We start from the raw sequence: 24136 nt of genomic DNA, 5'->3' as shown, positions 1-24136 counted from the left end.
TCGACGTTTTTGCCCGAAACGTCGATTTTCCTGCTCCTCGGATGCTGCCTGACCTGCTGTGCTTTTTCAGCACCACTCTAATCTAAACACTGATCTCCAGCATCTGCAGTCCTCACTTTTGCCCACATTGTGCAAGGCGGCGGTCTTGGTGTGGAAGTAGGCTGTTTTGCAGCGGTACCTGGACTTGCTTATGATCACCAAGCACAGAGAAATGTTTGAGAATAATACTCAGAAGAGGCAATCCAGCACATAACATCAAATTCAATGCACTATAAATATTGGCAACTTTTCACAGTTTCATGGACTTCACCATCAGACTGAGTTCACGAATGTTGCGAAATTGAGATCGAGCTCTTGAGTGCGAGCTGTCACTGTGGGACCCTCAATAAGGGAAAGAACGTAAGACTCTCTTGTTGAATATGCCTGAAGTGGTTTAAGCTAATAAATTCACTTTTAGTTTGCATATATCTAAAGTATATAAAGCTAATAAAATTGTTTCATATCAAAGTGCATGTGTTTTCTTGCATTCATTTTGGATCAAACCTTAAAGATACGGTAAAGATATTTTAGACTAATATTACACGACCTTATCTACTGCCTGAATATCTTCTGGGGTCTCTGGATACGCACACAAAATTCCCCCTGAGCTTCAATACTTTCCAGGGTCCTAACGTTTAGTCTTCTGGCATTGATAATCTGCAAGTTATTTCCAGAGACTCAAATATCACTTCCCTTACCTCCCAAAAGATATATCACATCCAGGCCTGCAGATTCATGTACTTTCAAGATTGCTAAACCCACTAGCATCCCTCTTTCTGGAGGTTAACTGCTAATATTTCACATCGTTTTCAATTCACTCAATGGACATGAGGGTCGCTGGATGGACTGGCATTTATAGTCGGTGCCCAGAGGCACTTGAGAAGGTGGTGGTGAGCTGCTTTTATCAACCATTGCATGTAAACCCGCAATGCAATGGGGGGGGAAGATTCCAAAATAATTGACCCAAAACCACAAAAGGAACAGTCACATATTTCCAAGTTGAGATGACAAGTGACTTGGTGGAGGATTTGCAGTTTGTGGTATTCCCAGGTATCTGCTGCTCTTGGCTCTAGTGGTCATGGATATGGGAAGTGCTTCTGCGGAATGTGGGTGTTTCACCTTGTAGAGAGTACGCACTGCTGCTTCTCAGCATCAGTGTACTAATGTAAAGTAACCATGGAGACCATGCTCACCTCTTCTGGTTCCACACAATGTTACCTTTCTGATTTCCAACATAGTTCTTTCACTTTTTATCGCCTTGATTTTTATATAACTATACATTTATTTTTTAAAAAAGATGCCGACTTTTCCTTTTTTATATCGACCAATACTTTCTCGTGCATTCGCTTTGCTTTTAAGCTTACCCCAGCTCTTCATATAGTTATCTGTGCATTATACTATACTAAGCCCTCAGTATCCACCCATAAGCTTCTCTTTCACTCCCATCCCCAAACCTATTTTTCTTGCTGTCCAGTGTTCTTCATGTTTCTCTATGTTTAGACCCATCCTTTGTCTTTACATCACCTTGTCATCACTCCTGATTGCACAAAAGTCTGCTACCAGTTGAATGCTTCTGATATCTTCACACTACTATTGATCTTTTTATGTAAAGTACTACCACTCTTCGGAGCCGCACAGAATTTCAATTGCATAGCTTACATCTGATCTGTTGACAGTGGAATCGCTTGGTCCTATAACTTACAGCTTATTTTGTTTGGTACATAAGTAGTCCTCCATCTTAGCTTCACCCAGTTGATATTTGATTTTCATTTACGCTAAAAGCAGTGTTATCCTTTTCCACCTTCCTAAAAAATGACATCATATTTTCAAATCCCCAGTTGCTCAGGACAAATGTTATGTTCATAGAAGCCTGGAAATTTCTGTCAACAGCACCAGCAATGTTCTGCCTGAACTCTCTCAGCAATCTAGGATGCAACCCACCAGGGCCTGGTGACTTTCCTTTGTGGATTGCTAACAGCCTTTTTAACATTTCTTTATTTATCATTATACTGCTCAGTTAGCCAACACCCACATTTTCACCTGGGCCACAGTCAAAATCTTCTAGTTTATAAATATGGGAACACAATATTCATTAGTAGATCATAAAATCCCTACAGTGTGGAAACAGGCTCTGTGGCCCAACAAATCCACAGCGACCCTCCGAAGAGTCACCCATCCAGACCCATCCCCCTACATTTAAACCCTGACTAATGCACCCAATCTACACATCCCTGAATACCGTGGACAATTTAGCATGGCTAATTCACCTTAAACTGCACACCTTTAGAGTGTGGGAGGAAACCCATGCAGACAAAGGTAGAATTTGCAAACTCCATACAGTCATCCGAGGCTGGAATCTAATTTGGGTCCCTGGTGCTGTTAGGCAGCAGTGTTAACCACTGAGCCAACTCCCCCCTCTGCCATATCCTTTGATTCACTGAGTGGTTTACCTTCCTTGATCCTTATGGACCCCGCTTTATGCTTCGCTCATCTTTCACTAATGTGACAGACCAAGCCAGACCCCCTCAAAACATCTTAAGAAATAACTTTTGCTAGTTGTTTTATCCCAGAAGTGATGCAACTAGTCTGACCGCTTAGTTTTAAGAATATTACCAAGATTACCAAATGAAACATGAACAAAAGAGAACTGAATATAGAAGAACTTAACCTATCCAAAGACCTAACAGATTACCCCAACTGAACGATGCTGTTGCAACTACTTGCAACAATCCCATAACACCCCATTGGCATAGAAGGTACAAGCAAACAGAGAGAGAGAGAGAGAAAGAGAGAGAGAGAGTCAGCATGGAACACCTTCTTCCATGAGCTGTTTCTCGGACCAGCAGCCTCAAACCAATTATGGAGTCATAGAGATGTACAGCATGGAAACAGACCCTTCGGTCCAACCCAGACCAGATAGCCCAACCCAATCTAGTCCCACCTGCCAGCACTCGGCCCACATCCCCCCAAACCCTTCCTATTCATATACCCATCCAGATGCCTTTTAAATGTTGTAATTGTACCAGCCTCCACCACTTCCTCTGGCAGCTCATTCCATACATGCACCACCCTCTGCGTGAAAAAGTTGCCCCTTAGGTCTCGTTCATATCTTTCCCCTCTCACCCTAAACCTATGCCCTCTAGATCTGGACTCCCCCCACCCCAGGGAAAAGACTTTGTCTATTTACCCTATCCATGGCCCTTCATGATTTTATAAACCTCTACAAGGTCACCCCTCAGCCTCCGACGCTCCAGGGAAAACAGCCCCAGCCTGTTCAGCCTCTTCCTATAGCTCAAACCCTCCAACCCTGGCAACATCCTTGTAAATCTTTTCTGAACCCTTTCAAGTTTCACAACATCCTTCCGATTGACTGCTTTTTCTGAACAGGCAGACTACTCAAACCAAACCAAGCCAGAGTGAAGCTGAGCTGGGAGAACTGGCCACTCCCCTTCAATTGTGCAAGTTATTTTTTAAAACTTAAAAGCTTCTTCAAGTAGATCAAGCCAGACAATTTGGAACTTGCGTCGTAAAATAATTTTGAAAACAAAATAACACAATTCTGTTAAAGGAGCAGTATGATCACACTAATAATATATTTGAAAAATATTTGACTGTTTTAGCACAGCCTGCCAATCTCTCCTTAAGTTTTTTCTTAGCCTTTGTTTTTTCCAGCCTTTGTCTCTCCCCTGTATTCAAGATACTTTTCCTTAATTCTGTTGCTATTATTATTCCAATATGCATCATGTACCTTCTTTCTCTTCCTTGTTTTGTCATTAACATTCTTAGTCTTCTGATTTGGATGCCACTTATTTATTTCTCATTGGTAAAGACCCACTTTTCATCCTATTCATCTCTATTTGAAAGTAGCCCATTTTTAATCGATTGCATTGTCCACCAAGATGTGTTTCCAATCAATGTGCTCCAGTTCAATCTTAGACCCCTAAAACTCTGCCCTTTTCCAGTCTGGGAGTTTAATCCTTGAGTGATTGTGATCCTTTTCCAGTTGAATATTGAATCTTATTACATTGACTGGTATTTCCCAAAAGCTTCCCCAATCCAAGGTTCTGCACTTGTCCTGCCTCATTACTGAGAATCAGAGCAGGTATAGCTCTCTCCCTTGTAGTACTGTAAAAGTAGGGTTGCAGAATGACCTTCCGCATACTTTGCAGGTATTTCTCCCCCTCCATGCCCCATGTTATTAAAAGCAGCAACTATCACAACCCTACCTCTTGAGCAGGCTTCCACAATCTGCCCACAAATGTCTTCTGTCTTCTAATTCCTCCCTACTTTGTGGGAAGATCACAGCGACCTTCCTAATTCTCACCTCCAACCATACAGATTTTATTTCAGAAACTACATCACATTCATTCATTGACCAAGACTGTCACATCCCCTCTTTTTTTAAATCTGCATGTTTCTACTAAAAGCCTTGTAACCTGAGATGCCAGGTATCCAGTACTGTTCTCCTTTAACCACCCTCTGTGTCATATCCACCTAGTCAAAAAGAGTGGTGCTGGAAAAGCACAGCAGGTCAGGCAACACCCGAGGAGCAGGAGCATCGACATTTTGGCAAAAGCCATTCATCAGGGGTGAGGGAGAGAAGGGGGCTGAGAGATAAATAGGAGGGTGAGGGGTGGGGCTGGGGGCAAGATAGCTGAGAATGTGATTGGTAGATGCAAGGCAACTCATACTTTGTTCACTGTCAACACTTAAGTAGTTCATCACTTCCTTTTCCCCATTCCCATTTTCTGTATTTTGACCTCACTAGCACTTGAAAAACTAGGCGCATTAATCACCCTGGGCTCCTGCTTTACAAGTTTAAACCCATCACTACCACACTATTTCCTCTCTCAGCCAGGAGATTAGTTCCATTGCAGCTCAGGTAAAGTGCATTCCTTCTGAACAGCTTTCTTCTTTCACAAAAGTGATCTCGCTGTCCAAAACATCCACACTTCTCCCCTCTGCGTCATTCTTCCATCCATGTATTTACCACCCTGATCTGCCTTTAACTAAATGGTGAATTTTATGGCACAGGCAGGATATCTGACATGACTACGCCTGGGGTCCTGTGTTTCAACCTACTCCCTAACTCCTGAAGCTGATCCTGTCGGTCCTCCAAGCTGCCCATCCCAAAGTTGTTTCCCAATGAACCACAACCACCGGATGTGCACCGTCTCCTTCCTGTTGACTGCCAGGTTCTCCACGATCCCCTTCTGAACCATGTGAGTGACTGATCCTCCTCAGTCATGACTGCCCCCTGTTAAATACTCTTGCTCCTGTAGGCACCATGTCTTTGTGGTCCCATTCTGTGTTGTGTTGTGTTGAGTGACTGACGTCTCCCCGAATCCGCTCCAGCCCTTTCCCATTCCCGCCATCTGTTTAACATGCCTCCTCCTGTCAGCACTAGCACCTCTGCGAGCCCCCTCTCAGTTGTGGTAAGCGAGCTGAGTCTACCGCAATCCTCCTCAGTTACTTCTCACTACCGCCTGCTTTTGGATGCTCTTGCTTCTTTTGACCACCAAGTCCGATACAATCCCCTTCTCAGTTATGGTGAGCATACCAACTTTTCCCAGAGTCACCCTCAGTCACTTCTACGACCACCCTCTGTACTCTGCCAGCATCAGAGAGCCTGTAGTTAGTATATTTTCACTGACCAGAGAAGCTCCAACGAATCATAAATTCGTTTGCGCGTGTTATGAGTACTACCAGTATTTTTCTGTTTTTTTTCCTGTAATTAATGTAAACCTTTTCTAAGATAAATACATTACATTTTTTCACGTCTTATTTAGATCTCTGATTTTTTTCTCTAGGAGCTCAACTCACTACCAGCTACCAATTAGTTTTGTTTAACTTAATACGGACAGGAGAAAATAAAACATTGTAACAAGAGCAAAATTAGACAGAACCAAAATATTTCTTCAAGTGGTAACATCATAGTGTAATTTCGCTGAATTGGTAATGTATTGCTCACTTGCTTCCTGAACTATAATTTCGACCCTTCCCTTAATTATTCCGATTAACCATAGAAAGCAATGATCTTTTAAAATCCTTAAATTGCTTTGGCATAATTTAAATATTTGTCCAAATAAAAACAGAAAGGATGCTGTAAATCAAAGACAAAAAAAAAACAGAAGTAGCTGGGGAAAAAAATCTAACAGGTCTTCGCAGCATCTGTGAGGAGAAATTATAGCTAACGTTCTGGGTTGAGTGATCCTTTCTCAGAAGTCTCACTCGACCCAAAACGTGAACTCTGATTTCTCTTCACAGATGTTGCCAGACTTGCTGAGCTCTTCTAGCAATTTCTGTTTCTGTCTCAAATGTTTGTCTTTCCTCTATCATAAAATGTAAGCCCTGGTATTATTAAGAAACAGTCGTACATCTATACCTATAGCCTGAATTACATTTTTTAGCCTGTGATGTTGCTAACAGGCAATCTCAAAGCTGGACAGTGACGGTTCCAATAAAGCCCTGATCACAAGTCAACGTTGAAGGCACTGATACTAACAGGGTGATACCCCTTCGATGATATGTGCAACTGTTTGGAAATTTCCGTGTGCACCTGTTGCACATAGATTGACTTAGAACAAAGAAGAACAAAGTAAATTTACAGCCCTTGGGCCCTCCAAGCCTGAGCCGATCCAAATCCATTGTCTAAACTTGTCGCCCAATTCCTCAGCATCTGTATCCCTCTGTTCCCCACCGACTCATGCATCTGTCCAGACACACCTTAAATGAATCTACCATGCCTGTCTCTACCACCTCTGCTGGTAACGCATTCCAGGCACCTACCACCCTCTGTGTGAAGTACTTGCCGCCTATATCACAACTTTTTCACCTCTCACCTTGAACGCCAGACCTCTCGTTATTGAATCATTCACCCTGAGAAAAAAGCTTGTCTCTATCCACTCTTCATGAACTTGTAAACCTCAATCAGGTGCCCCTCAATCTCCTTTTTTTTCTAGTGAAAACAAACCTAACCTACTCAACCTCTCTTCATAGCCAGCACCTTCCATCCCAGGCAACATCCTCATAAACCTTCTCTGCACCCTCTCCAAAGCGTCCACATCTTTTTGGTAATGTGGCAACCAGAACTGTACACAGTATTCTAAATGCGGCTGAACCAATGTCTTGTACAATGTTCACATGGACTTGCCAGCTCTTATACTCAATACTCCGTTCGATGAAGGCAAGCATACCATATGCCTTCTTGACCACTATCCACCTGTGCAGCAACCTTCAGGACACAATGGGCCTGAACTCCTAGATCTCTCTGCCCATCAACTTTTCCCAAGGCTCTTCCATTTACAGTATAGTTCAGTCATATCACTATATATAGTAGAGACAGTATACAATACAGTCTTGTGTTGCATTAAAGTTTTATATCTTGTGTGTGGCATTTGGCCTGCGGCATGCCTGCCTTGGAGGAGGCATTCCTGATGAAGGGCTTTTGCCCCAAATGTCGATTTTCCTGCACTTGCCTGACTTGCTGTACTTTTCCAGCACCACTCTAATCTTGGCCATGCCTGCCTTGTATCCAAGTCATCAAAAACGCGAAAGACATACAGTATTAGATGTTATCAGTTATCCTTTAGTTATATGATAGCTCAAAGTAGATGTTGAGAGTGCATTAAACTCCCCTCCACAATGTGTAGCTGGAGAGTTTCATACCATTCTTTTCTCGCTGTTGCTTTTGGCTGGCATGGGTGAAATAAGCTGAGAGTCCTTTCCCAGTACTTCTTATTCTCCATGACTCCTCAGTTGGACAGCTCTTTACTGTGTGAGTTTTTTTTTTACACTCCTTTGTAATGTTACAGGATGTATCATACCAATCCATAGCTTTAATGCCAGAGTTGCACAGGGGTAGCAACAGCGGGGAAGTGGAGAAGAAGGAGTTGGAGATAAACATGGAGAAGCAGAAGAAGAATGGAAAGAATCAGAAATAGAGGAAGAGCAATTTAAAAGAAGCAATGAAAAACAAGGAGAGTCCACTCTCCTACTCCCTCTCAATTATGGTGAGTGAACCAACTTCTCCCAGAAGTGTTCTCACTTTTGCCCTTTACACTCAGAGTCAGCAAGTTCATATTAGCATATCACTTTACACTAGACAGAGAAGCTCTATTAAATCATGGATTCTTCTATGGATGCTACTTAGCCCTCCCAGTGTTTATCTGTTGCAATTTTTCTTACATTTGTGTATGTGTATTTCTTTTGTCTAAGATATCCACCTTACGATTTTTTCCTTGGCTTTATTTCTAATCCATTGTTCTAATAGCTCAATTGTGCATTAATTCATTTCCAGACAACATTTAGATTTGGGAGACTTCATTATAAACAGGAGAAAAATAGAATGTTACATCAAGAGGAAATATAAGCAGAACCAAAGTTAATCTTCTGGTGGTGCCAACAAAGTGCAATTTTCTTTTGGTATGTGTGCTTGCTTCCTGAACTTTGATTTCGATGCCTCATTTAAAAATTCTAAACAATGAAATAAAACTATAATTTGTAGCATTATTTATTGCTTTTGGATGGAATCTTATTGCTTTTTCTAAGTTTTTCACAAAATATAAATGTTGGTCTGACGAAGCAAGTGTACTAAATCTATACTAAATTAATGCATCAGCGTGACATGCATCCTTGTGGTGTTGCTAAATGGAAGTGACAGAGCTAGATAACTAGTTAAGTCTTGATCTTAGCTTGACATTCAAGGCATTGGTATTAACGAAGTGATCTATCCCCTCAATGGGAACTGCAACTATTTGGAAATTTCAGTCTACTTTTAAATTAGTTTTTGTTTCTGATCCATCTGCATTGTAATAAAGTGTGGCACCCATTGGCTGGTGTTCCGCATGCAGCAAATATGGATTAAATCCAAGACATTATAACATATAAGACACAAATAATTGGACGATAACATACTAGCAGACGTTAAAAATTCTATAAAAAGATAGGTAGCTGCAGAGTTCCATATCACCTTTTCCTCACTTTTATTTTGACGAGATGGATGCAATTGACTTTTTGTGTGTGTGCTGTAGATCTCTGACTCTTCGATGCTCCAGTTAGACATTTTCTTTCCCCTTTGGTAGTGTTAGGCGCTGTGCCATATAAACCCAACAGTTTTGTGCTCGAATTGCACCGGAGTAGGGTGAGGGGGAGGTGGAAGAAAAGGAGGAGGTGCAGATAAAAGGAAGAGGAGGGGAAGAAAGAGGAAGAAACGAATAAGAAATGGAAGACGAATGTTAAAACAAAAACAACACAAGAAAGAACGACAGGAAGTGGGGAGAAATGATGAGCAAGGACAATTTTTTAGGGTTCTACCCTTAAGTAAAGGCAGTGAGATTCATTGACCTTTTACAGGATTTTACTCTTCAGTTTAACTCGATGATAACACAAGACGAACCAAGAGATTAAAAAGTACAATCTTAAAAAAAAACTTCTTGAAAAGACCATCTTGCTGCTCAAAGGATAAGCATATATTCAATGTATGTTCTGGATCAGTGGTGCTGGAAGAGCACAGCAATTCAGGCAGCATCCGAGGACAGGCAAAATCGACGTTTCGGGCAAAAGCCCTTCATCAGAATAAAGGCAGAGAGCCTGAAGCGTGGAGAGATAAGCTAGAGGGGGGTGGGGGTGGGGATAGAGTAGCATAGAGTACAATAGGTCAGTGGGGGAGGAGATGAAGGTGATAGGTCAGGGAGGAGAGGGTGGAGTGGATAGGTGGAAAAGGAGCTGGGTAGGTCGGACAAGTCCGGAGAAACTAGGATGAGGTGGGGGAAGGGGAAATGAGGAAGCTGTTGAAATCCACATTGATGCCCTGGGGATGAAGTGTCCCGAGGCGGAAGATGAGGCGTTCTTCCTCCAGGCGTCTGGTGGTGAGGGAGCGGCGGTGGAGGAGGCCCAGCACCTCCATATCCTCGGCAGAGTGGGAGAGGGAGTTGAAATGCTGGGCCACGGGACGGTGTGGTTGATTGGTGCGGGTGTCCCGGAGATGTTCCCTAAAGTGCTCTGCTAGGAGGCGTCCAGTCTCCCCAATGTAGAGGAGACCGCATCGGCAGCAACGGATAAAATAAATGATATTAGTGGATGTGCAGGTAAAACTTTGATGGATGTGGAAGGCTCCTTTAGGGCCTTGGATGGAGGTGAGGGAGGAGGTGTGGCACAGGTTTTACAATTCCTGCGGTGGCAAGTGCCAGGATGGGAGGGTGGGTCGTAGGGGGGCGTGGACCTGACCAGGTAGTCAATGTATGCTGGGTCAATATATTCAATGTATGCTGGGTATGAAGTAGTTGTCCCATACAGGACGACAGCGCACATTCACCCCAAGTTGCTGGTTCCTGTCTAAAAAGTTTCAAACTAGCGATGACTCAATCAGCGAACACAGTCTTTGACAGCAATTGTTTGCAATTCTGTACCACAGAAGGGCTGTATATTGTCAACTACTCAATATCTTCAAGACCGAAATCGATGGTTCTCTCTAAGTAAAATGCAGAACTGCGGATACTGAAAATCTGAAACAAAAGTGGTACTAAAGCTGCTGGAGAATCTGTGGAAGAAGAGTCACGGAACTGAAATCGTGAATTCTGTTATCTCTCCACCGATGCGACCAAGCCTGTTCATATTCTCCAAGTTTCTTTTTAAATTTAGCATCTCTACAGTGTGGAAAAAGGCCATTTGGCCCAACAAGTCCACACGGACCCTTCAAAGAGCAACGTATCCGCCAACCCCATCACTGCATTTGCCCTGGCTAATGCACCCAACCTACACATCCTTGGACACCTGGCCTGTACATCTTGGGATTGTGGGAAGACACCCACGCAGACATGGGGAGAATGTGCAAACTCCAGACAGACAGTCGTCCGAGGCTGGATTTCTGATGAAGGGGGAACGGTCGATTTTCCTGCTCCTGGGATGCTGCCTGACTGCTGTGCTTTTCCAGCACCACTCTAATCTTGCCGCCGAGGCTGGAATTGAACCCGGGTCCCTGGCCCTGTGAGGCAGCAATGCTAAGAACCAAGCCACCTCATACGGGGGATAGATTTCCATAAGATGAAAAGAATCAAAAGATACTGCGATAGGGCAGGACAATGGCATTAGGATAGATGACCAGCTGTAATCGAGTGGATGATGGACCAGACATAATGAGCAGAATACCATGATTCCACACTTATTTCCTCTATAACTACACTCTTAAATTTATGCATTGAATAAGGCAAGTGCATCTTGAAAGTAGGAAATTAAATTGCAAGCTAAGAATGGAATATAATGCAAAACAATAGGAGTTCATGTTGACTTATTCGATTTGCAAAAACGAAATGGTCTGACGAAATATACAAGGAGGTATCCAACTGCATTCTTTAACTCATCTCTGAATTTTCTCTGGGCCCCAGTATATATAAAAGGATTGACGCAGGAGCTCAATAATTGAAGCATATACCCACATTGTTGGAGAATGAATATATAATTGCGGTTATCTGAACCTGAGGAATACGTTGTGTTTGCTATTCGGACATAAAGTACCGTTATAAAAGACAACAAATACAACACGATGAAACTGGCTGAGATGGCAAAGAGTAAAACAATGGACTTTCTCCGCTTCTCCATCTCTGGGTCAATCAGATTCACACCATTGCTCTGGGTCCGAAGTCTCCTACGTGCTTGGTTGGCCGCTCGAATGTGTCTGACAGTCAGAGCATTGAGCAGCAAAACCACAATGAATGGGAGAAAAGGGGTTAATATGGAACGTATCCAGCCATAAGCGATCCATGCTGGAAAGGTATAAATTATATCTTTTATGTTACAGAACCATTGTAGATTGTCAACTATGTATTGAGGTTCCAATTGAAAATAGATAAAGATATTTTTTACGCAGCTGAGTATGCACACGGTTCCTATAATGCGTGATGCCATTTTCTTGGTGCAGTATTTTATTTTCAGCTTCTGACAAGAAATAGATACAAATCGATCCATGGTGAAGACTACCGTTAACCACGCAGAACTGTCAATTGCTGTAAGATTTAATACGGAACGAACACTGCACACGGGTGTGATCGACAGGAAACTGGATGAGAAATAAATCCCAGCAATCCGGTTTAATATTACAGCTGTTATCATAACCAGAAGATCTGCCACCGCCATAGAAACCAGGTAATACGTGATACACCCAGTGAGACCACATCGGCTTCGAGACAGAATTACAATCACTGCTAAGTTAGCTGTCATACCAAGGGAGAGAATGGGAGAGGAGGAGGAGAGAGGAGAGGCTATGAACGAGAACAAGAATACCACTACTTCAAATGCCAACATAGTAATAGGTTTTGCAGACTTCTTTGTTAAACTTCAAGTATTGAGTTATAATGTTAAGTTGACAATTACCCTTTAACCTCAGAACATCGATTTCCTGAAATAGCATCGGAGATTAAAAATCAAGGAGGTAAATGTCATAATAGGAATATAGGAACAAGAGAAGCCCATTCAGTCCCTTTAACTTGTTCTGCCATTCAATTAACTCATGGTGTATCTGTGGCCTGACTCCATTTACCTGAATTTGCCCCATATCCCTTTACAATCTTTTATACAAAACATGTTTATCTCAAATTTCAAATTAACAATGTAATAGTAAGGCAACATAGCGTAATAGGAACCAATAGAGGAGAAGAAGAAATCAAGCTCACATCACAACCAAAAAAAAAATGACATCAAAGACACATAGAAAAACAACATATTAACAAAGAAATATCGAGAACCTTAATGCAATCAGATAACAGAAATTGCAAAATTGTTGTAGAAATGAATTCAAACAAACACAGATTATATATCACAGAGGAGCCAATTGTTTTCCTTCCAACAAATCATAATACCCTTCACTGTTGGAATCGACAAGTTATTTTGCTCAAAACCATTGTGAAATGTCAGAGAGTGAATGAGAAATTAATGTTCCTGCAAGTTCACAGTTCAGGTGTGGGTGACACTGCATACTCGTGATTTAAGAATTACTGAGGGTGTTCTGAGCGGGTCTGAATAATTGAGTTTCGTAAATGATGAGGTGTCCCTCTGAGAAAGCCCTTTTGTACATTGTGATACTTTATGTTATATAACTCCGGGCAATAATTGATTAATGCGTCCTAATTAGATATTTGAAAAAAAGATAGATATTAGAATGATTTTCACCAATTATGATGCCCCCCTTCTTGTGGATAAAGCAGTGAAGATGTGAGCAACTTGGGACACTGACAATTGCAGAGAGTAGAGGAAAAAGAAGTCTTGCATCAGCAGTTACATGAATTTAGGGTTGGTAAAAGTAATATATCAGTATAGGAACAGTAAAAGACCTCTGTCCTCCTTTAGCTTGCTGTGTTACTCAACAGGACTATGGAAGGCCTGGTTGTGGCATTACATCCATTTTACGACCCATCATCAATTCCTGTGTCTCCTATGTTAATCAAAAAAGGTAGACTGCGTCAAGTCTATTAAAAGATTCAAAGAGCACGCCTGTCACAAAGCTGGTCCCTTTTTTTCTTAAAGTTGTTCCTTTCCTCAAGAATACGCTGTCCTTTTTTTTCCAAAGAGGTCAAAAATGGCTCCGAGGTGGCTAGTTTCGTACAGAGGTGAAAACAAGACTCTGAGAGGCCTTTTATTTTCTATGAGAATAAATGAGACTTTTGGCCAAAGCTTTTATATTTTAGAAGTAACCTGCAAAATTAGGTGTGCTGAATGCTCTGCCCCAGAGGGCAGTGGAGGCCCAGTCTTTGGATTCGTATAAGAAAGAGTTGGATAGAGCTCTCAAGAATAGTGGAATCAAGGGTTATGGAGATAAGGCAGGAACAGGATACTGATTGAGGATGATCAGCCATGATCATAATGACTGGTGGTGCAGGATCGAAGGGCAGAATGGCCTACTCCCACACCTATTGTCTATTGTAAAGGGGAGTGGCCAGCTCTCACGCTGAGCAGCTCAGTCCAGAACTAGTGAGCAGTTCAGCTGTGGAGCTGTGTGGAAACAGGCTGGTAGACTCTCTCTCCTTCTGTCCTTCTCACTTCCATTTGTAAGTCTTTGTTTCATTTTTACTGTGTGTAAGGGGTTTGCTTGTTGGGACTGTTGTGAATAATTGGAACAGCATTATTAGATATTCTGAGTTCTGTAGGGGTTCTTTATTCTGTTTTTTTTGTGTTTCATTGCAATTTTGTGAAGACATTTTTGTCTGTTTTAAAACCTGGTAGTCAATCTGGCTAACTTACTCCGGATAATTTTCACCTTACACTTACCAAAACAAATTGCAAAGTTACGGTCTGGGCAGCCTGCTTAAGAATGTTTTGAGTGACCTGGCCTAGTCCATAATAGTGCCAGCACCACTCGCTGGGAAGCAGAGTTCCACAGATTCGGGGGCCTGTATGAGAACTTGCAGACAGCATGGTCAGATCTCCATCTTAAATGCAAGAACCACCATTTTTAAATAGCATCCACTTTTCCTGAGGAAATATTCTTTTACAATCCACGTATCACGTCCCTTCGGTACCTTACAATGTTTCAGTGAAGTCATTCTTCTGAATTACAATAGATACAAACTCAAGTTGTACAACCTTTCCTCAGAAGGTAACACCCTCATCAACTGGATCAGTGGATATGTCTTACCTGAACTGTTCATGTGAATTAATTGTCCCTTCTTAAATACTAAAACTTAGCCAAATGCTGGATATGGTTTCACATTTGCCTTGTACAACCGCATCAAAACAACTCTGTTTATATTTCATTTTGCTAGCAATAAATGAGACCATTCCGTTTGTCCTACTAATCATTTGTTGGACCTGGATACTCTTTGTTTGAGATTACAAGTCCACACTTTCTCACATTGGGCTAAGGTTTGGCTGATGGAGACATTCATTTAACCTATCTACAGGGTTAACATTTGGTGACTCAATAATGCCTGTCCACAAATATGAGTCTCTTACTTATCTTTGTACAACAAATAAATTATGGAATCATATGCTCAATCCATTCATGGAATCATTCACTACAGTAGAGGATCTTCAGCCCATTCAGCCTATACCACTAAAAATACACTACCGCCACACATGTCCCACTTTCCGACAGTAAGCTCATCGACGTTGAAGTTGTGAAGCTTCATGTTGTCTTCCAAGTACTTTCCAAAAGCGAGAGTGTTTTCCACTTCAATTATCCTCCAGGAGATGCATCCCAAACTCCCACAGCCATCTGGGCACAAATATTTATTCTTCAATTCACTCTGAATCTTACTCTTCTCAGTTTAGAATTATGGGTTTTTTTTATGGCCTCTTGAGGAGGGAAACACGCAGCAGTCTTAGAATCTTATCTGTACTATCAGGTCCCTCATTGACCTTCCCTACTCCAAAGAAAACAATCCGGGCGCATCCAGCGCCTCGTAAAAGCTGAAATGCTCCATCCAAGCAGCATTATGATGAAACTCTTTTGCACCCCTCCAGTGCAATCAGAATTCCTCCAATTCACTGGAACAAATCACAAATAGTTAAGGCCCCCACATTGACGATTGTTGCATTCTATTTGTTATGTCTTCTGAACCAGAAAATTATCAATTTATGTCTCCTTTTCATTTCACATTAGCTAAAAGAAAATTTATTCATGCTAACAAATAGATTAACATGAAACCAGTGATTATTCAATTGTCAATTTGGAATCATCAGCAATGGCTAATTTTGAAATAGAGATTTTTTTTTAGATTATTTACAGTGTAGAAACAGGCCCTTCAGCCCAACAAGTCCACATCGACCCACCGAAGCGCAACCCACCCAGACCCATTCCCCTACATTTACCCCTTCACCTAACACTATGGGCAATTCAGCATGGCAAATGTTACGAGTTTTACAGTCTGAGAACTGAAACAATGTGCTTGTGAAATCTAGGCATATACTTATTATCCATGAAGTTAGCAACTATAATGCAGTAAGTGCAACTGCAAATATCTAGGTGCAAATGGCATTGGTTCACTAAATTTGCTCAGTTAATTCAATTGACAATCATTCAATGGTTCACTACTCTTCATACAGTGTGATAATGTCTGGGAATCACTCTGTCACTGTCAGTTCTAGCAATTGCAATGTGATAATGCACCCCCATACAAAACACTCCCAATCAAATAACACAGCTCCATTTACCAGTAAGATCACAATAGAACTAGACTTAAACTGTCATGTGTGAAAATTGACCCATAAAGACATTACAAATTTGACAGTAGAACCACAATTAGACTACAGTAACGGCATCAAAACTCAGCCACAAGAGATTCATCACTGCCACACCAGTACTCTTAACATTTTTGTTAACTCAAGCACAATAGAATAGTCTATCATGCCATGAAATTGCAATGTCTCTGTGAAAACAAGTGCTGTTACCATGCCAATAACACAATCTATTTACATTGTAAATGTGAGAATAGTACATTATCAATATGATAAAATGATAGTCAGAACGGATAACTTAAAGACGACCAATTAGACGTAAGTTACTCTGGCAAAGGTCTGAAATTAGCATGTTTAGTGGAATGAATTAGACATATAGTGCTATGAAAATTAGGTTAAAACATTGAAGAAATCATAAAGGTTGAAAAAAAATTGTTGCCATGAAAGAACAAAAATGATACCATAAGAGAGGGAGAAAAAAGAAAATTTAGCTGGTGAATAGGACATTATATCCCATTTAATGGAAGAAAGGAAATCAGCAAAGTTCCAAGCAAAGAGGAATAATCGGTGCAGCTAATATCCATAGCATTTTACCTGGGACTCCAATCGCTGCAATTATGGGATAGTAAATGGCAAAAAGCAGACCTGATGGCATTTGGTGCATTTTCATCAATGGCTTTGTGCATGTTCTGCTATTCACTGTAGAACAGTCCCTATTATAGCTCATGAGAGACTCCTGGGAGGTATTTTGCAACAATTAAAGTGATTGCAACAAACAGGCCAGTACAGCTGCTGCTCGGCAGGTGTTTACGTTTTGAATGAGTGGAATGTTTCTCGTGTCATGGGCCTCTCTTGAAATATCTGGAGATGACTGAATTATGTTAGTAATATTGTGCAGCACACATCCAATCAAAGCGATGGTTTTTAATGTTGATCACACTGACAAATAACAACCTTCTTGGGGATACTTAATTATTTTCTCACTTCAGATCATTTCTCTGTTCACAAAATTGCTGTTTAGAATCAACGTGTTTCCTCATCTCACCCAGACTTTACACCCATTTTGATGCATTTATGTCTGCAACCATGCAGTCAGGTCCAGTCCACGATGATGACATTGCATGCGTAATGGCTCAGGTCTATTTGACATACTCCCTTTACCCTAGAATCAGTGGCTTATGTGGAGAGTGCCAATTCACCATGAACAGGTGAGTGACAACACAGTCATGTTCAGGGTCAATATTACAGTAGTCAGTATGTATAAATCCAATGCACACGTTTCTCTTTTAACTAATGACATATGTTTGTACAGGTTTTCATCCTTATGGCTGCTCTCAGTGATGACCACATTGATTACAACAAGGACCCATGTAATTGCAGACCAATCAACCTCAATATCCAGAAAGCTCAGTGGGACTGAGGCATCTTGGAATGTTTGTTCACAGACCCCTGAAGGCAGCAGGATAGGCTAATAAGGTAGAGAAGATGGTAATGTTTGCCTTTATCAATTAGGGTACTGATTATAAGAGCAGGGAGGTTATGTTGGTGATGTACTGAACTTTGCTTATGTCACAGCTGGAGTACACTCTGCAGTTCTGCTCACAGCACTAAAGGAAGGGTGCAATTGCATTGTAGGCTGTGCAGATGATGTACCCCAGAATGCAGGGGAGGGTGTGTCACAGCTATGAAGAGAAGCTGGATAAGCTTGTGTTATTTTCTTTGGAGCAGAAAAGTTGATGTGGAACCTGACTGAAGTGCAGAATATTATGAGAGACATGGACAGGGTAAATAGAAAGTAGTCAAGTTAGAGTGGTGCTGGAAAAGCACAGCAGGTTAGGCAGCATCCGAGGAGCAGGAAAATCGACATTTTGGGCAAAAGCCATTCATCAGAAATAGAGGCAGGGAGCTTCTGGGATGGAGAGATAAATGAGAGGGGGTGAGGCTGGGGAGAAGGTAGCTAAGTGTACAATAGGTGGATGGGGTGGAGATGAAGGTGATAGGTTGAAGAGGAGGGTGGAATGGATAGGTGGGAAGGGAGATTGGCAAGTAGGACAGGTCATGAGGATGGTGATGAGCTGGCATGGTGGGGGAGGGCAAATGAGGGAACCGGTGAAGTCCACATTGATGCCCTGGGGTTGAAGTGTTCCAAGGTGGAAGATGAGGCATTCTTCATCCGGGTGTCGGGTGGTGAGGGAGCGGCGGTGAAGGAGGCCCAGGACTTCCATGTCCTCGGCAGAGTGGGAGGGGGAGTTGAAATGTTCGACCATGGGGCGGTGGGCTTGATTGGTACTGGTGTTCAGGAGATATTCCATGAGTAGAAAACAGTTCCTCCCCTTACTCAAAGGTCAATGACAATCGTGTAATTTTTCAAAGTGAAAGTCAAGAGGTTTAGAGTGGATATGAGGAAAGACATTTTCTCCCCACTCTGGGAGTGGACAGTGGCAGCAGTCTGGCATGCACGGCCCCGGAGAGTAGATGAGATTGGAAACATCACTTTTTAAAAGCACTTGGATGTGCACTTCAGATATCGTAAGTTTCAATGCTATGGTTCTAGTGTGAGATAATGGGATGAGGTAGTTAGCAATACATTTTTGGCAGTGCAGATGAAAGGCCAAATGGCCTCTCCTGTACTGTATGTTGCCACTTTCTGCTTACTCAAATTCATTTTAATATGATTATATTTAGAATGAGATCCAAGGTCCAATCACGATATTCATCGTGAGGAATACTTTAACACTGTTAAGATCAGTGTGAACTGGATTGTTAAAATCCAGTTCAACAATCTTAAGATCAATGTGTACTCCGGTCAGTCAGTGTGGAGAGAACCATTCAAAAATGAATCTTCAAATTTATCACAGACATCTCATACAGTGATAGAGCTGCACAATATGGAAACAAATACCTTGGTCAAACTCGTCCATGCTGACCAGATATCCTAAATTAATCTAGTCCCATTTGCCAGCATCTGGTCCATATCCCTTTAAACCCTTCCTACTCATATAGCCATCCAGATGCCGTTTAAATGTTGTAATTGTACCAGCCACCACCACCTCCTCTCGCAGCTCATTTCATACACGTACCACCCTCTGGGTGGAAAAGTTGCCCCTTAGGTCCCTTTTATATCTTTCCCCTCTCACCCTAAACCTATGCCCTCTAGTTCTGGACTCACCCATACTGGGGAGCAGACATTCACTATTCACCCTATCAATGCCTCTCATGATATCATAAACCTCTATACGGTCACCCCTCACCCTCCAACGCTCCATGGAAAACAGTCCCAGCCTCTCCAGCCCATCCCTATAACTCAAACCCTTCAACCCTGGAAACATCCTTGTAAATCTTCTCTGAAACCTTTCAAGTTTCACAACATCCTTCCTATCGCAGAGAGACCAGAATTCCATGCTGTATTCCAAAACCTAACCAATGTCCCGTACAGCACAACATGACCTCCCAACTCAATGCACTGACCAATAAAGGAAAGCATACAAAACTTCTTCTTCACTATCCATGTACCTATGATTCCACTTTGAAGGATCTATGAACCTGCACTCCAAGGACACTTTGTTCAGCAACACTCCCCAGGACCTTACGATTATCTTTATGAGTCCTGCCCTGATTTGCCTTTCCAAAATTGCTGCACCTCACATTCATTTAAACTGGACTCGATCTGCCACTCCTTGGCCCATTGGCCTCTCTGATCAAGGTCATGTTGTACTCTGAGGTAATCTACTTTGCTGTCCATTACACCTCCAATTACAACTCAGATCGACAAGATGTGGGCGGCACGGTGGCACAGTGGTTAGCACTGCTGCCTCACAGCGCCAGAGACCTGGGTTCAATTCCCGACTCAGGCGACTGACTGTGTGGAGTTTGCACATTCTCCCCGTGTCTGCGTGGGTTTCCTCCGGGTGCTCCGGTTTCCTCCCACAGTCCAAAGATGTGCGGGTCAGGTGAATTGGCCATGCTAAATTGCCCATAGTGTTAGGTTAAAGGGGTAAATGTAGGGGTATGGGTGGGTTGCGCTTCGGCGGGTCGGTGTGGACTTGTTGGGCCGAAGGGCCTGTTTCCACACTGTAAGTAATCTAATCTAAAAGATATTTTCCACATGGACTAGTGCAATTCGAGAATGATTAAGATCTAATACGTTCATGTCAAAGTGGTTGGAGTCAGCTTAGATCTGTTCAAATACATGGAGTTATATTCTAAGATGACATGGCTCCCATCAACACAATTAAATAACAGAACAACTATCATAATAAAATCAATGTACTGTAGATACTGGAGAAGTAAAATCAAACTAGAAAGTGCTGGTGAAACAGAATAAGAGTGGGAGTACTTCTGGAGAGAGGAAAAGAAATTAACCACTTCGACCTAAGTGGTTCATCTGCAGAAATTCTTTAGAGAAGGAATGATACTTCCATTTTGTTTATCTATCCACAGAAGCGGCTACATCTTCTGAGTTTCTGCAACACTTTGCGTTTTTCTTTAAAGAATGTTATCATAATGAGCTGGTCCACGGGATTGAGATTGTGTTGTCTCCTAAATTAAACACGAAGCAATGGAAATTCTTGTCTGACTTGGCAGAACCTTGAAAACGCGCTCTGGATATCTTATGAGATGTGGACGTCAAGGTCGCCCGATCCTTACTGCTTTTCAGAGTCTCACTGCTCAAAATGTATTCTCTGGTCTTGTTTCCTGCCTATGTGAATCACCTCACATTTATCCAATTGTCACCGATCAGCCCATATGACCATGCTGTCCATATCTTTGTTATCAAAGTGTATCTGCCTCACCTCTTGCCATCTGATCACTTTTCATACCATCTGTGAACTTACAGATCTATCCTCCTACATTCAAGTCTAAATCATTTATATCCAGAACAAAAGGAAAGGGCCTGTGGGAGAATTTGACCAAAACTGGCATAATACTCTGTGGAAGCCATTTTGTGACAATGCAACTTTTCCATCACAGTGTAGCCTACTAGTATAGTGTTGTCTGAGCCCTGGCTGAGGAATTCAGTTTTGATAGCCTGACCTTGCAGCAGCAGGCTCTCTCTGCTCCTCAGTCCATTAGACTGTGCTGCTTCATAGAATGACGTATTGTTTCACTATGTCCCTTATCGGTTGTTCTTGCCTAGCTGAACCTGAAGGATAAGATAACATTCAGTTTTGTAGACTTTAAGAAATGTACGTCTGGACAATGTATGTGAACCTTATGACAGCCCCTAGGTTGTGTATTTAATGGGCAGTGGGGTTGTGTTTACTGTATAACTTGTAACATTCTGTGTTTCATTGGAATATGTCGGACTTTGTTCTGAATGAAGAGGTATTCCCCATGGCCATGAATAAAGCTAGTTAATCTCTCAAGGTCTCCTCTCCTGATTACTTTGTTTTAAATGATTTTTAAACCCCAACAGCTCCCCAGCACTGACCCGCGCAGAAGCCCTCTGGACGTATACTTCCAGTCACAAAATCAACCCTTGAATTTCGTTGGCCCGTCTGCTTCAGAGAATTCGGGAAGATAAGTTTCTCTATCCCATCGAATCTTACCTTAGCTATCAGTCTCCCATGCAGGACCTTATCAAAACCATGCTGCAATCCAGGTGGACTCAATAAAATGCATCTCGACACTTGGAGATCTCTTCAAAAAATCCAGGCAATTTTGTCAAACGTGATATCATGTTAATCAAATCATGCTGACCGTTCTTGATTAGTCTCCCATGCAGGACCTTATCAAAACCATGCTGCAATCCAGGTGGACTCAATAAAATGCATCTCGACACTTGGAGATCTCTTCAGAAAATCCAGGCAATTTTGACAAACGTGATATCATGTTAATCAAATCATGCTGACCGTTCTTGATTAATCCCTGCCATTCCAAGTGCACACGAATTCTGTCCTGTAACATTGCTTCCAGTAATCTCCCCACCATTAGGGGGGGGGGGGGTTCCTGGTTTATGTCAAGATTAAAGTGGTGCTGGAAAAGCACAGCAGGTCAGGCAGCATCCAAGGAGCAGGAAAATCGATGTTTCGGGCAAAAGTCCTTCATCAGCCTCTTTCCTGGTGAAGGGCTTTTGCCTGAAACGTCCATTTTCCTGCTCCTCGGATGCTGCCTGACTTGCTGAGCTTTTCCAGCACCACTTTAATCTTGACTCTTCTCTCCAGCATCTGCAGTACACACTTCCGCCCTGTTTCCAGGTTTATACCGTGTTCCCTTCTTGCATAACGGTAGCATATTGGCTGTTCTCTAGTCCTCTGGCACCTCTCCTGGGCCGGAGAGGAATTGAACATTATTGCCAGCACCCTTATTATCTTTCCTAATCAGACTCAGTAGCCTGAAATACCTGTCATCCAGCCTTCAGGTTTATCAATTTTGAATCCGGCCAGACCACTGGGAAACTCCTCTCTCGCTATAGTTTTTGTTTTCTTTAAATGTGTCAACGTCCTTCATCTTGTTTCTTTAAACCCATATCATCACTCTCAATTGTGAAAACTGGCACAAAATATTAAATTAGAACCTACCGACATCTTCTGGCTTCCTTCACAACTTATCACTGTGGTCCTTAATGGGCACTCCTCTTTTCCTAGTTATCCCTTCACCACTAAAATACTTGTAAATGTTATATGGTTTTCCCTGCCATTATCCTTTCGTAACCCCTTTTTTGCTCTGCCTATTTCCTTTTTAATTTCACCCGTATGCATTCTGTACTCACGGAAGGTTGTTGCTGTCTTGAGCCCCCTATGTTAGCCACAAAGCTTTCCTACTTTCCTTCATCCAATCCTGTATATTGCTCGAGATCCGGGATTCACAAGATATAGGTGTTCCGCGCTTTATCTTTACTGCAGCACGTTACCTTGAATGTCCCACTCTGACCAAAGATAAATGTGAGGTGCTGCGTTTTGGAAAGACACATCAGGACAGGAATTATACAATTAATGGTAAGGTCGTAGGGACTCTTCCTTTGAGTGCAGGTTCATAGCTCCTTGAAAGTGGAGTCGCAGGTAGATAGGATAGTGAAGAAGGCGTTTGGTATGCTTTATTGGTCAGAGTATTGAGTACAAGAGTTGGCAGTTCATGTTGCAGCTGTATAGGATACTGGTTCGGCCACTTTCAAATATTGCTTGCAATTCTGGTCTCCTTCCTATCGGAAGGATGCTGTGAAACTTGAAACGGTTCAGAAAAGATTTACAAGGATGTTGCCAGGGTTGGAGGGTTTGAGCTAAGGGAGAGGATGAATAGGCCGGGGCTGTTTTCCCTGGAGTGTTGGAGGCTGAGGAGTGACCTTATAGAGGTTTATAAAATCATGAGGGGCATGGATAGGGTAAATAGACAGGGTAAAAACAATGACTGCAGATGCTGGAAACCATATTCTGGATCAATGGTGCTGGAAGAGCACAGCAGTTCGGGCAGCATCCGAGGAGCTTCAGCAAAATCGACGTTTTGGGCAAAAGCCCACAGGGTGTTTTCCCTGGGTTGTGGGAGTCTAGAAATAGAGGGTGCAGGTTTAAGGTGAGAGTGGAAAGATTTAAACGGGACCTAAGGGGTGAGAAGGGAAATATTAAAAAGAAAAGACCTACGGGGCAACGTTTTTACACAGAGGCTGGTGCGGGTATGGAATGAGCTGCCAGAGGAAATGATGGGACAAGTACAACATTTAAAAGGCATCTGGATGGGTTTATGAGTAGGAAGGGTTTAAAGGGATATGGACCAAGTGCTGGGAAATGGGATTAGATTATTTCACAATATCCTGTCAGCCTGGATGAGTTGGACCAAAGGGTTTGTTTCTGTGCTGTACATCTCTCTGACTCTATGACTCTCAATCATACCTGATCTTAATACAATCAGCCGCATTGCAGTTTAGAACTTTGACCTCATGCATATCTTTGTCCTTTACCACAACAATCACAGAGTTTTTATTGCTGTCTGCAAA

The 24136-nt window shown here is 42.3% G+C and overlaps 1 protein-coding gene across 1 annotated transcript in view; it reads right to left on the bottom strand.

Annotated features, from left to right (window-relative positions):
- LOC122543628 (zinc finger protein 420-like) overlaps positions 1-24136 on the bottom strand; it is a 160749-nt gene that overhangs the window by 52725 nt on the left and 83888 nt on the right. The window contains exon 6 of the mRNA XM_043682451.1: positions 11554-11713. Within this exon, the coding sequence (XP_043538386.1) occupies positions 11554-11713 (160 nt within the window). The remainder of the gene's footprint in view (positions 1-11553; positions 11714-24136) is intronic.

The sequence above is a fragment of the Chiloscyllium plagiosum genome, chromosome 44 (genome assembly GCF_004010195.1).
Source record: "Chiloscyllium plagiosum isolate BGI_BamShark_2017 chromosome 44, ASM401019v2, whole genome shotgun sequence".
NCBI lineage: Eukaryota > Metazoa > Chordata > Chondrichthyes > Orectolobiformes > Hemiscylliidae > Chiloscyllium > Chiloscyllium plagiosum.
Note: the sequence above shows the minus strand (reverse complement) of the source record. Positions and strands in the feature narration are given on the sequence as shown.